Genomic DNA, 16,568 nt, shown 5'->3' on the forward strand with positions numbered 1-16,568 from the left:
AATACCCTCCATTCATTACAGAATATACCGAAATGGTAAATAAACTCCAAGAGGCCTTCGACAAAGCCACCAAAAAATATTTCGATCATCTCTCCGATGATGATGAGGATGATCCAAATCTAAGCTATCCGGCGGCTGATTCCAAAATGAATGTTTTTCGTGAAAAATATTTCAATAAAAAGGCCAAAGATAAGGAAAATCAAGATACCACAACAACAGCGACCAGTGGCAGTAGCAGCGGCGGTGGTGGCAAAAAGTCGGGACATAAATCTCAGGAACGCAGAAGTGGTAAACACGGCAAAAAATCAAATGTCAATGATGAGGACAATGATGACGACGAAACCGTCACAAGGGAGGAGACGGTTTTAAAAGATGAAAGCGATCGTGGCGAGGATCTTGAGGCCGAAAACGGAGAACACAAAACATCAAAACGCAAAAAGAAAGATAAAGACAAAAAACGTAAACGAAAATCAAAATCAAATAAAAAAGGCGATAAATCAATACAAAGCGGTGACGAAGAAGACGAAGATATGGATGTGGATGAAGAGAATGCCGCCGATGAGGACTTAGAGGAGAGTAGAAACTCGTCAAAGAAATCGAAAAGTTCAAAAGATTCCTCGAAAAGAGATAAGAAATCGAAAAAATCCAAATTGGGCAAATCGAAGAAGTCTTCAAAGAAAAAGGGCGGCGGCAGCACCCGACAAAAGGAAGATGAATATGATTTCTCGGAAGAGGAAAATATGCTGGAAATGGAATCCGAGGAGGAGCCTGACAATGAAGACGAGGATGAAAGTTTTGAGGTAAAGTCAAGCAGCAAACAACGGGCCAAGAACAAGACAAAGGAAACAAAGTCAGCCGGCGGCAACAAATCAAATCAAAAGAAAAAGAATTCAGGGAAAAAGAAAGACAAAAAACCCAAAACAAAAACGAAAGGCCGGGGAAAGAATTCTTCTAAAATGTCCGAATCCGATGAGGACGAGGAGTCATCGTCTGACGATGAAGACAGAATACAAGACGAGGTCGAAGAAGAACCTCCGCCGCCACCACCCACACCCAAGGCTGTCAACAAACGCAAATCCTCAATACCCTCAAACAAAGATCTTCCTCCACCTGCCGTGGCAGCTTTAGAAGCTTCAGCCTCTGAATTGGAAGAAGAAATCCACGATGATGACGATTCGCGCAGCATGTCACCATTTAAAGTTGATCTACACAAAAAATACTCAAAAAGTGCCCTTAACGATGATCTATCCGAGCTGTTGACAACGGTCAAGAAAGTGCAAAGCACTACAGCAAATGTGCCAACAGCAGCAGATTCCGATAGAGAAGATTTCAAATCCATAACTAGTCATAGTTCCGGAGAGGAAGAAGAATCTCGAGAGCCTTCTCCGGAACCACCCAAAAGGAGGGGAGCAGCTGCAGCGGGTCGTAGGGGAGCAACTCGAAACAATAAGACAAAAGAAAATAAACGTAAACGCTCCATATCCTCCTCATCATCCACTTCGAATGATAAAAAGAAAAAGGATCCAGAAAAAGATGCGGCAGCAGCAGCTGCAGCGGCCGAGCAAGCGGAATTGGAAATGCTACTGCCTTTCTTGGATAAATATGAACTTATAAAATATCGTAGGAGTAGAGCTTTAGCTAATCAACAGAATGCTGCTGCGGAGGCAAAACCGACGGCCACCAAATCGAGCAGTTCTCGTAAGAAAGACACCTCAGCGGCAAAGAAAGCTGAGGCTGAAAAGACTCCCGATAAGCCAACGGAGACGACAAGGGGTCGGAAATCTCGTGACGCATCAAAGCGGGCCAAAAAGAATTTGGAAAAAACTTTGAGCGTTGAAGAACCTCAATCACAAGAGGTTTCACCTCCAGCTGCCAGTAAGCCAGATGAGACAACTTCCAAAAAGGATGCTGCCAACGAAAAGCATAAAAAGACCCAGGAATTGGTAACGAAGAAAGATGAAGACGAAGAAAAGGTGGAAGAGGTAATTGAGGATGATGCAACAACCCAGGTTGAAACAAAGGCAGTGGTGGAAGATGAAAATCTGGTCATTGAGGAGGAAGTAAAACAGCCCATCCCAACACCGGTAACAGAAGGCAAAGACAAAAAACCCTTGACCGCCGACAAGTTGCCACCTAAAAAGAAGGATAAATTGAAGGCCTTTGTAAGAGAGCCAACACCACCTCCTTTGGAACTGGAAGTGGCACATGAAGCCCCATTACAAGTCCCTGTGCCGGAGGTGGTGATAGAACCCCCCAAGGTAGAGGAATTAAAGATAATTGAGGAAAAACCCCAGCCACCACCTCCACCCAAGAAGGCATTGCAAAAGAAAGCCTCCTCTGGCAATAATCAAGGTACAACAGGAAAGAGGGGAGCATCCAATAAGAATTCTGCAAACAAAAACAATTCATTGAATACAAATACCTCTTCGGCCAATATGGAAGCATTGGATGTGGAAACAGAGCAAACCCTTAAAGACATTAATCGTTGGTTGGAACATACTCCACGTTTTTCGGAATTCTCCTCAGCCTCAAATTCACCATCCCGCTATATGATGGATGATTTTGATGCCACCATATCAGCCAAACTGGAAGAGCCAGCCGGTGCCAAGGATGATTTGATGCCAGTCAAGCTGCAAGAGGCCTTTGATGAACTTGTTGCCGATAATAACTCCTCATCCGATTCCAATTTACCAAAGAAAGACATACTCAATGAGCTGTTGCCTTCATCAACCGTGCTGCCCAGAGTTACATCACCACCACATTCAACCACTTCGGGACATTCGGTGGGCAGTACCTCGGTGAATGCCTCCTCAAACTCCTCGTCAATTAATGCTCCCTCAATAGCTTCTTTGAATTCGGTGGCTGCTGCCAACACTCCCCTGCTGATACCACCACCCACAACAATAGCGCCCTCCTTGACGACGGTGACAATGCCCAAACCCAAGGAGCCTTCAACCACACAACTGCTCTTACACCCCCCACCACCGCCACACATTAAAAAACAAATGGCCAAGGAGGATAAAAGGAAATCGCTGAAAGAGAAATTACAGGCCTCCTCAAATACACGGAGGAAAGACAATCTTCTCAGGACCATAGATCGTTTACAACCTGGCAAGGCCAAGGGTAATCTCATACAAAATGTAAATAAACCCGACGAACTGTTTGCATTGGGTCCTGCTGGAGGTGGTCCCATTAAGACCAAAGAAATCAAGAATGCTTTGATTGTAGAGACTGCGGATAATGTACCCAAGCTGAGTTTGGGTTCGGTGATAAAAACCGATGACTTTTCCATTGGGTCAACACCTTCTTTCATTGACGAACTGGCCAGTAAGACGGTAAATAAGGCGGCCCTAAGTCCGGCATTGGGCTTGGGTGACAAGGACAAGGAAGAAAAAGATGAGCATGGCACCAACAGCCTTAAGGCAAAGGAAAACGTATTGGAGGGTTTGTTGCCCTTCCCCAAAGTCACATCGTCGTTGGCGGCCACAACATTGGCCTCGGCTGGCGGTGACAAAGATAAACTGGAGGAAGACGGGAAATTGGGTGATAAACCACGACCTTTTGAGGCCTTGTTGGTCGCCACGCAGGCCAAAACTTTAAGTTCAACTGCCAATAAAAAGGCCACCGATGTCAATGCCAATGCCACTGGTGACGCTAAGGCCGGCAAGGAGAAGCCAAATTTGAGTGCCTGGTTTAAGGCATTTGGGGCACCCAAGAAGACCAAGAAATCCGAAGAAGAAGAAAAACAGACACAAGATAACAATGGTGAAAACAGCAATGAAAAGGGTGCAGATAAGGTAGCCGGAGCATTGGGAACCTCGGCGCTGGGTCTGTCCACAAACCCAGCAAATAAAAGTCCCACGGCCACAGCAGCGGCTACTCCTTTGATTGGAGACACGTTTTCTCTGCCTTCGGCACCAAGGCAACGTAAGGGCAGTACCGGTAGTACAATCTCCGAAAGATCTAGCTTTAGTCAAGACCCCGACTCGCCACGTATCACCATTGAAGATCGCTATGGTGCCTATAATGCGGGCAGTTATACATCACCCATCGGAGCATCTCCCATTGGCGCCTCACCCATTATGGTGTCACCCAAACCGGATGAGATAACAAAACCTGCCTCTCCCTACCCTCTGAATGGTACAATCAAGGTGAATTTCTATCAAGATACCACAACAAAAAGCAGCCCCGACAAAAGCTGCAGTCCCCGGGAAATGCCTTCACCATATCCACAGTATTCTCAACATATTTATTCATCGGCTTCGTCGCCTAATGTTTCGACGCCAGAATTGAGTGGCACATCTCCTTATGGAGGGGCAAATAGCTACAATCCTTCTGGATCGGAGGCCTCCAAAACACCGGTTTACTCCTCAACCTCACCATTACCAAATCTCTATGATCAGTACAAGCAGCCAAGGAGTCAAGAATCGGACTACAACAGTTCAATGAGTCCCAGTACACCAAATCCCCATTCACCTTATCAGCAGCCTCAAAACTCACCATATGCCACACCGCATACCACACCACAGCCTCATCAAAGTCCCTATCATCCACCCAACTCCCCATATCAAGCGGCAGCGGTGGGGGCGGGTCCCCAACAATCTCCTTATGGTGCCACACATACCCCAAATACGGCCGGAATTACTTCGACAAATTTGGGTCATAGTCCCGCGCATACACCTCCAGTAGCCAGTGGAGGGTCATCCAGTGTGCATTCACCCTTAAACCAGCAACAACATAGCCCTCTACCCAACATAGATTCACCGGCCTCTTCGGCCGCCACTCAGCCACCAACTCCCTTGGCCCAGTCTCCAGCTGAGCAATCCCAGCAAAATTCACCCTATCAACAGCCTGTCATGTCGCCTTATCAACAGCAACCGCCTAGTGTGGGTAGCCAACAACAACAGGCAGTGGCACAGACCCCACCCCAACCGCCCACATATGGCGGTCAATCAAGTTTGGGCACCACCGGAAGTCATAATTACCATGTGGGAAGTGCGGGCCTAGGGGGTGGCTATGGCAATGACGTTACCACTACAAATAAGGATCAACAGCAGCAAAACACTAATATGTATGCTCCCAAAATGGATAACACACCATCTCCAGCTTCGGTTACAGCCTCGGTTGGGGGTTTGTCGTCGACTCAGTCGTCATCGTCTGCCTCTTCCTTGAATATCAATACAAATGCCTATGTGCCTCCACCATCACAACAGCAACAACAGCAGCAATCACAACAATTACAACAACATCAATCTCCCCATCTGCAGAATCCAAAGGAGGATTCCAGTTCCGCTAACTCCCAGTCCTCCACGACGGCGAGTAGTTTACAGAATATCTTTGGTGCGTCAATGATGAGGGGAACAAACAGTACGGAGGGTAATAATTTAACGGATGTAAGCAAGACTTCAAGGACCAATGATTGGCGGGATACCACAACCAATGCCAATAACAACAACAACAACAACAACAACAACAGTGGCCAACAACCCCAGCCGCAGCAGACGCAGTTGGGAAATAACCAGAATTCCCAGCAATCAACTCAACAACAACATGTCAATCTCTTGTCTCATTTGAATGCACCACAACAGCAATCCCAACAACAACAACCCCAGCAACAACAACAACAACACTCTTTAATATCCAACAAACCCAGCTATCCCACCTATGCCCAATACCAGGCTGAGGCTGCCAGTAAAATGTTGACATCATCCAACAGCACAACGGATGAGACCCTTAAGGATTCCCAAAAATCAAATCCAGCGGGTCTTAATACAACCAATCAATATGGTTTGAATTCCAACAACAGTAACAACAACAACAATGCAAGCAATTCAAGTCTAACCTCACAAAATTCAGGGGATATGGCAGCATTTATGCAGCATATGCATCAACAGGTCCAGGCCCATAAAAGTTCATTGAATACGACAGTGGGAAATACACAACAGCAGCAGCAACAGCAACAACAACAAATTGGACAACAACAAACACATCAACAGCAACAACATGGGCAACAAATGCAGCATAATTCCCTTAAGCGCCCCGCAGAGAATCTAATGGAAATGGATTTCGTTGGAGCCACAGCTAGGAAACAACAAAAATGTGATGATTCCAGCAACAACTCGGCAAGGGTGCAACAGACCAATTCCTCTAATACTCAAGCCACAAATCTGCAGCAACAACAGCCACAACAACAAAGTACCCTGTCGGCCTTGTTGTCACAAACAAATCCGATGCAGCAGCAGCAGCAACAGACAACTTCTCAGCAGCAACAACAACAAAGCCAACAGGATCCCCAGCAACAGCAGCTATCCAAATATTCCCAAATGTTCGACTCCTTCCTGGGCTCGATGGCCTTTGGCAAGCATTTTGGAAATATAGCTCCGGAAAAGGCCTTTGCCATGTACAATCAGGCAGCATCGTTGGGCTTCCCCAAGGACTATACCAAAGATAATCAACAAAGTGCTAGCTTGCAGCAGCAACAGCAACAACAAAAATCTCAAATGCAATCGGAAGCAAATAAGCAGCAGCAACAACATTTGACGGCCAGCAGCAGTGGTAGTGGTGGTCATTTAATGCATCAGCAGCAGCAACAACAAAATGATCACCAGCAGCAGCAGGCCCTGCAGCAACAGCAGCAATCAATGCAGCAGCAACAGAACAAGACAGCTTTGGATATCTTAAAGGCCAGTTTGAACTATAGCGCAGTGCAAAGTACAAATCCCAATTCCAATACAAGTTTAATGCAACAACAACAACAGCTTGGACAACCGCAACAACAAAAGGCAAGCGATAGTCTGCAACAGCCTTTAAATATGTCCAATAATGATAATAATACATATATGGCTCATCAACAGCAGCAGCAACAGCAACAACATCAGCAACAACAACAGCAACAACATCATGGCATGCAACAACAACATAGCCTATATGGGGCCCCTAATAAACTAACCCAAAACACTCCTCAACAGCAACAACATCAACTGAACTACAGCCAGCAACAACAGCACCAACAACATTCTAACAGCAGTGATAAAAATTCCACCAGCTCCAGTTCTCTATCCTCCACTGGTGCCACAAATCATGATAGTAATTCCACTTCGAATTCTTCCACCTCCAATAGCACCCTCTTATCGGCCATGACCTCGGCCAGTCATCATCTATCCCATTCACATCATTTGTCGGCCTACAACAAGCCCACACCTCCTCCACCACCCAGTCAGACATACAACAATCCTGCCTCTTCGTTGCTGCATCCCCTCGGTGATCCCACAGCTCTGATGGGTTTGACGAGCTCAGCAGCGGCAGCTACAAATTACTATGACAAAACAATGCCGCCGGCGGCTCATACCTATAGTTCAGCGGCTACGGCCAGTAAGGGTGTCTCCCAGCATTATTTGAATTCAATGCAACAGACATCGGTGAGCAATAACAGCAACAGTGGGTCGGGGGGAGGTTCTGCTGGAAGTGGTGCAAGTATTTATGGCAATCCACATCAAATGCCCACGGCGGCCTCCTCAGCCACGAATTATTTGCATAGTTTAACGGGGGCCAACAGTGCGGCACAGCAACAGCAGCAGCAGCAAGTGGAGCCACAAAAGCCTGCCCCAGCCAAGCGGGGACGTAAAAAGAAGGCCTCCACCATTGCAGCAGAACAGGCGGCAGCCCAGGCAAAATTGCAGCAACAGCAACAGGCTCAGGCTCAAGCCCAACAACAGCAGCAACAGTTGCAACAACAACAGCATCATCAAAGTCAACAGCAGCACCACCAATCACAACAGCAACAACAACATCATCAATCACAACAGCAGCAACAACAACAAAATCTTTACAACAATCCTGCCTCGCAAAATCCCAATACCTCCTCGGCGGCTGCAGTGGCGGCCGTTGCTGCAGCAGCTGCCGCAGTACCCACAGCTCACCAGCTGCAGGCCCTGCAATCATTTCAACTGTATGCTGGCCTTAAATCTACCGGGGTTGGATCACCCCTCTCCACCTCAAATTCTTCGCAAGCCACAATTGGCTCATCGCAAAATTCCTCCTCTACAGCAGTGGCAGGAAATCACCACAATACCTCAAATTCCTCTGTTTCAACCTCGACAACCTCTGCTCTGGATGCTGCCCTTTCATTGAAAACTGCTGCCGCCGGCATGGTGCCCGGTAGTGCATTTAATTTTGGCCACACTGCGGCCAGCACCCTGGGTTTGTATGGTGATCAGACGGGATCCAGTTATCTTGATCAATTTCGAGATGCCTCCAATCCTTATTACATGGCTCCGGCACCGGCCCATCGCAGCAGTAATGCCGCAAATGATGCCAGCAATGCCGTGAGTGCTGCCGCCGCCAGTGTCATGGACAAAACACAATCTGCCCTTAGTCCAGCGGCCGCAGCAGCAGCCGCCGCCAATCCCTACAGTTTTCTGGCCCATCCCTCGACACGGCCCGCCCCATATCCCTTTATGAATGCTGCCTCTCAACTGGATGCCAACAGTCAATTGTATCAACAATATTTACGACGTGATGACTATCACACACGTATGATGTCGTTTTCGCCACTGCTCACCGCCCCAGCGGCGGCTGCTGCAGCCGGCTATGGCCAACCACCACCCTCAGCCTATAGGCCATCAACGTTGGGCATTCCCAAACCATATGATGCTGCAAATCCACGTTCATGGTTCTAGCAGTGCGCCCAAAATGGGCAAACATCTACGGGTCTAGACAATAATGCCGGCACAACAACAGCAACGACGATGACGACAACAACGGATAATAATAACAGGGATCAAATGGCAATGATGAACAATGTTACGGCTTCAGCAGCAGCCGGGGGGTCATCAGGGATTCTTGGTCAACAGCAGCAGCAACAACAACAAGTCGTACATCAACTTCACTCAGACGCTGTGGCTGGCAATAGTTTTGGAACATAGAAGCTATCGCCCTACAAAAAGTAGGTTTTGTTTTTGTTAACGCTGGTCGTGGGAATTAAAACATTTTTAAAGATTTTCAAAAAATTTCTTGGTAATAATTTTCAACTGAGTTTATTTTCTGTCATTTAACGGAGACTCTTGAGGATAGGAGGATTGGGCGAATGTAAGGATTTTCCCCTTGAATTCCAAGGTTTTACGGCTGAATACTTTTTTAGTGACGTGGTAAGGGCTAAGCTTAAGGATATGTAAAAGCTTTTCAACCCCAAGAGCAAGTGAAAAGGGTTGTGCCCATCAATGAGATACATATCGGCAACTTCTAGATTCTGTGAGAATAAAACACGAATATCTAATGTAATGAGGTGGTGTATTTTTCTTATATCGATTTTGAGTTATTAAATCCTTGTATCTTTTTGAGTCTGATAGTCTAATTACATCTTCCACAATTCTAATGTCCTCTACCGAGAACTATCATTGACGTTTTGTATGAACTGAATTGCGAATGTAATAGTTTTCAACCTTGACTAGATGGACGGAAAGAATAATCGTTTGTTTAAGGTCTTTTTTAATGCAATCCGGTTTGGGGACATGGAAAAAACATTTAATAAAAAACCTTTGGCAGAGGACTCTCCATAGATTTCTTTAGAAGACCTTTAATATGTAGAACACTTTTCCAGTTCTTTTGTGTCTCAAAACCATACATGTCTTCTTTAGTTCAAAATCCTTTTATTTCGTGCATCTTTTATAGTTCTTCTAAAGACAGAATTACTCAACACAAGACATTCTGAAAAAATAAAATACTTTCTCTCAAAGTATATCGACTATAACAAAAAATGTATTCCAAGGCAGTTTCATACATGAAGAGGTCTCTTAGTTGGAATATTTTTCCCAGGATTTATTATAGATGGAAATAATCCTATCTACCATATTTTGATTTGATTAGTCTGTTTTTTAAATCAATTTAATTTGAGGCCATGAAAAAAACCTTTAATATTCGAGACATCAAAATGATCTAACTAAAAAATTAGTTGACAGAGGTCTCTTATTTGGAGTATTATCCATAGATTTCGAAAGAACAACTTTAACATATAGAACACTTTTCCAGTTCTTTTGGGTCTCAAAACCCCTTCAATATGTCTTCTTTAGCTCAAAATCCTTTTGTAAGCATTTTATGGATCTTCTATAATATAATATAAATAGTTCTTCTACAGACAGAATTGCTTCTTATAGACACACAAGACATTCTGAAAGAATAAGACACCTTTTAAAAAAATCTTATTCATACATGAAAGAAGATCTGGGGAAATTTGAGAAAGATGAATTTTTATATCTCCCATATTTGAAGAATCTACCCTATATAGAACCTTTCTAGGATTATTTATAAATTTCTCAGGATTTATTATAAATGGAAATAATCCTATCTACTACAGAATTTGTAAACCCCTTCTATCTGTCTTCTTTGGCTGAAATCGCCTTTCTACATATCTTTGTTAACAGAAAATCCATTTGCAATTCTTCTACGGATCTCTTAAAAGGCACAAGAACACTTTAAAGGCACAAAGCTTCTACAGGACGGTTTTGCAACGAATATAAACCCCTTCTACCTGTCTTCTCTGTTTGAAGTCCCCTTTCTACATTTCTTCGTTAGCTGAAAATCAATCCAGCCAGGATCTTTAAAAGACACGAACACTTTAAAGGCACAAAGCTTCTGCAGGTCTGTCTTGCAACAGCTTCTACAGTATTTTTTAAATGAATCGACTTCTAAATTTACTCTAGGGGTCTTCTATACATATACTTTTTTTGTGTATTAAGATTGATCTTCTGCAGGCCATCAGCTTATTCTCCACACAAAAAATCTTCGTTGCTTAAAATTAAGTATTTTGATCTATCTTTGAGGAAATTTATGGGTGTTTTTTATATATCCTTGAAAAGACCTTCCTCATAAAAGCTTCAGCATTATTTTTTTTCTATATTGAAGGTCTTCAAGCAAATCTTTGAGGCCTTTATTTTTAAATATTTTTCTGTTTCCTCGATATATAAAACCATTTTTATCGACAGGCCATTTTGATAATTTCAGGGATGAAATATGTCCTCATATAATTGATAACACACAAGGCTTATACAAGATCGAAACATCCTCTGAAAATTTTTTCTAAATAAATCGGCTTCTAAATTTATGCTCCATAGAAGAATATCTACGTTTTAATTCTTAGGTGGTGGGTATTTATTTATTTATCGTTGAGAAGACCATCTTCATTGCAGCTTTTACATTTTACCCTTTTTTAAAGTTAAGATCTCGAAGACATTTGTAGAACCTTTTTGAGTAGGAGACACTATATAGTTCTTTGATAAATAGAAAAATTTCAATGGATAAGTAGGGAGATAACTTCGTAGTTATACAGTTGAATAAATGCCATGTTTTGGTCTTCTTTCAATAGCTGGCTTTCCAAGGCGAGTGTTGTGTTCCCTAAAAGAACTTGGTGGATTTTGTAGATGTTCTAGAAATACAAATTTGAAAAGGTCTGTTTGGGTTCGATGATGTTAAATACTATCCGATGTCGTATTCACCTCAAGATGTTTTGGGATCCTATATGATGAGAGACATACAAAATTAAATGGCCACTCCAGAAGAATCTAATTATTCGAGGATAAGTTTTTGGATTAAATTTGTTCCTGGCGATCGTTCCCTAAAATAACTTGGTGGATTTTGTCGATGTTCCAGAAATACAAATTTGGAAAGACCTGTCTGTGTTCGATGATGTCAAATACTATCCGATGTCGTATTCACTTTTCAACGATCACTCCAGAAACATCTACTTAATCGAGGACAAGTTTTTGGATTAAATTGGTTCCTGGCGAGTGTTCCCTAAAAGAACTTGGTGGATTTTGTCGATGTTCCAAAAATACAAATTTGAAAAGGTCTGTTTGGGTTCGGTGATGTCCAATACTATGTCGTATTCACCCCAAGATGTTTTGGGTGGGACCCTATTGACCCTTTATCTACTAATTCGAGGATAAGTTTTTGTATTAAATTTGTTCCTGGCGAGCGATGTGTTCCCTTAAAGAACTTTGTGGATTTTGTCAATGTTCAATAAATACAAATTCGAAAGGGCTTATTTAAGTGCGATTTCGTATTCACCACAAGATGTTTTGGGACCCTTTATGAGGAGAGACATAAAAATTAAATCATTTATTTATTAGTATTCTGAAAATTCTGTTCTGTTTTGTTTCCATATGGGTGTTGGACCCAATTATTTTCCAAAAAGTGAAGAAAACCGCCCAATTGGTTTTGGACAGTTCTCCGCAGAATGATAAAAAATGTAACTCATTTGAAAATTATATAAATTATAATAATAATAATAAAATATCCTTAAAAAGGATTGTGTTTCTTGAACATAATTTCAAATGGAAATAATGGCATATTTCTTTTTCTGTGCAATTCTTGAAATGAAATAATTTTTTTTTAAAAATGCTTTTAATTGATTTTAATGGAAAAATATGGTAAATATTTCAAATATTCTAAAGATAAAAAAAATACTTTGAAAGAAAAATCTACCACATCATCATGACTTCCTCTGATACAAACAACCTTAAAAAACACAATAATTTTATGTTTCAATAAAAATATATATGAAAATAATTTTGAAAATTAATTTATAATTTTCATTTATATTTTAGCTAAGAAAAATAATTACACTAAATTTTGTTTAATTATAAAAGAAATAAATCTTAATTTAAGTATTATTAATTAAAATAATCTCTATAATAATTATAAATACAATTTAAGATTTAGTTTTTAGCGAAACAAACAAATAATTCTTTAAAGAAAAAAAAACAACCATTACATCTAAGATAAACAGAATTATTAATAATTTTTAAGTGAGATTACATAAAAAATAATATATTTTTTATTATTAAGTTCTTACAAGGAATAAAGAAACAAATTACAAAACACACGTACACACAATTAAATATTACTCACTGATAAATAAAACAAAGAAAAAAATAAAATAAATTGTTGAATTTCTAGAACTCAGCTCTAAATATTTTTTTAATTATTATTATTTATTATTTAAAAAATAAAATAAAAAAATATATTTTTAATTGTTTTTGTTATATATTGAAAATGAAAAAAAAATACAATAACTTTTATAAAAAATACATAAATATTATCCGCCGACACACTCACATAAATATCAATTTTTTAATTTTTATAAACATTTTTAATTTATATTATTAATATTTTTAAAACAAATTTTAACAAAAATTTAATTTCCTTGCAAAAAATCATGATTTTTTTTTAATTTTATAAAAACAGTAATATTATTGTAAATTTTTTGTTTCTTTTCTATAATTTTAGACATACTATTTTTTATATATAAATACAATATGTTTATATTAATACCGCCTGTGTTGTAAGCAGATTATAAATAAAATGTAAATATATTTTTTTTAAACATTTGTTGGTTTCACATTTTTTATTATTATAAGAAAAAACAAAAATATTACAAATAAAAAACAAAAGCTTTTTGATGACAGATTTTAGTGAAGCAGGAATATTAACAAAAATATATACACATATTTATATATATGAAAGAAAAGAATAAACAACAATAAATAAGATATCACACCAACTGACAAAACAAAAGCAAAATAATTGTTTTCAAGTAGTGTAATAACAATATATCCAAATACCACAACAATAACATCAATACATTAACAAAAATAAAAGTTAACATTCCTCACGTTACAACTAAGAAGACATCATAAAAACAAGTAAAGAAAACAAAACAAAAAGCTATTACAAAATAAAAGAAAACTCAATAATGTACACATATTTTGTTAACATAAAAAATAAAAACAAAAAAAAAATACAATTTATGTAAATTAAATGTTTTTTGTTGTTGTCTTGTAGGTTTATACCATAGATTTTTGTAATTTATAAAAAATATCTCTGTTTTGTCATGATAATTTTTACTTACGGCAGATGTAGCAATTTCCAAATCCAACCAAGTCTAACCAATAACCAAGTCTATTTTTCCATGTCCTCAACTGAAGGAGAAGGGAAGAGATAGTAGATGATGAGAGAGGGAAGAGATAGTTGATTTCCTCAGATTCCGCATCGCTGAATGGGCATTTTGATACATTGCACCTTGGTTCATCCTCGCTCTTTTATTGAAGAACAATTCTAATGGTCAGAAAAAATACCTAAGGAGTAGATGCTAATCGAAGTAGTAACCTCAACGCGTCTTAGCTAGTTTTCCTCGTTTGCCTATACTTTGTGATGACGCCATAGAATTAATCTATGTGTAGGTACGATTTCAGATCTTGGAAAGTAAGGTTGTTTGAAAGTAATGCAAAAGTTGGTGGTGGTGGATTTAATTATTTACAGTCCCCGGATCCTTTGATTTCTGTTAGGAATAAGGATCATAGCTTGACTTGGAGATATCTAATCGCTTTTGAGGTAATGAATGTTGAGATCCATGTCACCTCTATGCATGCTAGACCAATATTCAGTGCCATATTCAGTTTTCTTGAAGGCATTTGAAGGACCAATTTAACAGGTTAGATCGGCTCAATATTTTTGTAAAGATCTAAAAAATTTTCATTAAAAAAATTCATACATTTAAAAATAGGTTCTTGAAAATGTCATGATTTATGCCAAGAAGTCCCTCAAAAGACATTGATATAGAGTTTAGGGCCACCTCGCGAAATGATATACAACTATTAAGGCAGGTATTGGGGTGGTCCCGAGTATAACGATATAATTTGAAATAACATAAATGGAGAAGAACATATTTCCCGAGTTATGGGCCTCTTAAATGTGAAGTTCGAACGGCAACCTGTTGAAACTTTACTTTTATGAAAGGGTAGTCGGTTTTGGAATCTGTCCGCAAGTGAAAATATTAAATCTCCGGCCGAAGGAGATTTAATTTTTAAAATTATGAGTCGTCTAGACGGTGTTGGACTTACCCAAGGCCCAGCTTAAGACCGGATACTTCCAAAATAAGCTGGATACTTCCTCGTAGCTGGTGTTGAACATATTCATATTTAAAAAAATATAAAATATAGAAATCTAAGTTGTTTAGCCGATTTGATATACATTTTGCCTTGTATGGTCCTTACAAACACTGGAAATATTTAAGACACTAACAGAACTATAGGGACTCGTTACTAAGAAATTATCGACTCTTCAACGAAAAAAAAATTATAAAAAAAAAAATAAAAAATCCACGATTATGGGTCCAGAATTTTAATAGATTTCTTATAGGTTCCGCGATTATTGGCCTGAAATTTTAAAAATAATATGAAAAATCCATCTTTTTAGATTGGAAGTTTTAGGAAAATATTTAAAAAAAATCCCACCCCTTGGTTCAAAAATCAAAAGTTTTCAAATACCTATTTTGGATCCCAATTTTTTAGAAATAAATTTTAAAAAAAATATATGATTTTTAGCCGTTTTTTTAATGAAAAATGTTTTTTTTAAGAATATTTTTTTTTAAATTTACGATTTTTGGTCTGGAAATTAAGGAAATTATTTTTTAGAAATCCAGTTTTTTTTGGTCCGATTTTATAAAATGATATTTTGGGAGAACCCGCAAGTTTCAGAGAAATATTTATAGTTAGTTATTTATATAAACTTGCGGACATTTAAAATCCGCAAGTTTTGTCCGAATTTTAAAAAAAAACAATTTTTAAAAAAAATCTTTTCTGACCAATAATTTCTTTTTTTACTTCGATATATAGCAATTATCGTCCTCTTTGATTTGTAAGAAGAGTTTATATAATGGTCTTCTCTAAGATGTATAGGAAATTGGACATCCTCTATGTCATTTTCCCTTTCCAACGGACAGAAGTATGTTACGTGAACATGGAACTCCATATTTTTATGTCGAATTAGACTTTCCGAGAATATGTTTGGAAAGTTTTCTTCAAGAGTACATGTCTTCTAACTTCTATAATTTTCTTTTTATTCGCCCATTACACTCTTGTCTTTTGAACATTACAATAAACCGATTGTCCTCGAGTGCTTTTGCTATCCTCTTTAAATACAAAAATCTTAATATACTTTTTATTTATTTCCCATAATTAAATAATATGGCCTTTTTGTTACAAATGATTGAATCCAATGGAATAATGAAATAATTTTAAATTAATCTATAAATATTTATATAACACAAAAAATACAACAAATTATATTTTCAAATTTTTGTTACCATTTGTGTACACATTTATTTTTGTTACTATTTTTTAAGAAATAATTTAATGCAAAAAACCTCTATACGGTAACTATAATAAATCATTAACAAAAACCCCATAAATTCTAGAATGACACCATAAAAATGTACCTTAGTGTAAATTTAAATCATAACAAAAAACAAACAACATCAAACAAATTAACCAACAACAACAATTACATATATTATATAGGAAAAAAAGAAAAAAAAAAACTTGCTTATACTTTTAAACGTGCAGTTTTTTAATCTGCACCTTATGATTGAAATAAGAAATAATTGAATATTAATAAAAATAAAAAAATCAATAACAAAAAAAGAACATAAAAAAAGTAAATAAATAAATTATATATTGAGATATTAAAAAATGATAGTTTTCTTTTGAATCTCTTTAAACAGCTAAATTAATGCT

At 38.6% G+C, this 16,568-nt stretch overlaps 1 protein-coding gene across 1 annotated transcript in view; it reads left to right on the top strand.

The window, feature by feature from the left end:
- Nucleotides 1-16,309, top strand: part of LOC101894078 (uncharacterized) — a 39,619-nt gene extending 23,310 nt beyond the window's left edge. The window contains exon 9 of the mRNA XM_011298044.3: nt 22-16,309. Coding sequence (XP_011296346.2) covers nt 22-8,678 — 8,657 coding nt within the window. The 3' untranslated portion in view covers nt 8,679-16,309. The remainder of the gene's footprint in view (nt 1-21) is intronic.
- Nucleotides 16,310-16,568: the final 259 nt, after the last annotated feature.

The sequence above is a fragment of the Musca domestica genome, unplaced genomic scaffold, assembly GCF_030504385.1.
Source record: "Musca domestica strain aabys unplaced genomic scaffold, Musca_domestica.polishedcontigs.V.1.1 38, whole genome shotgun sequence".
Classification (NCBI taxonomy): Eukaryota; Metazoa; Arthropoda; class Insecta; order Diptera; family Muscidae; genus Musca; species Musca domestica.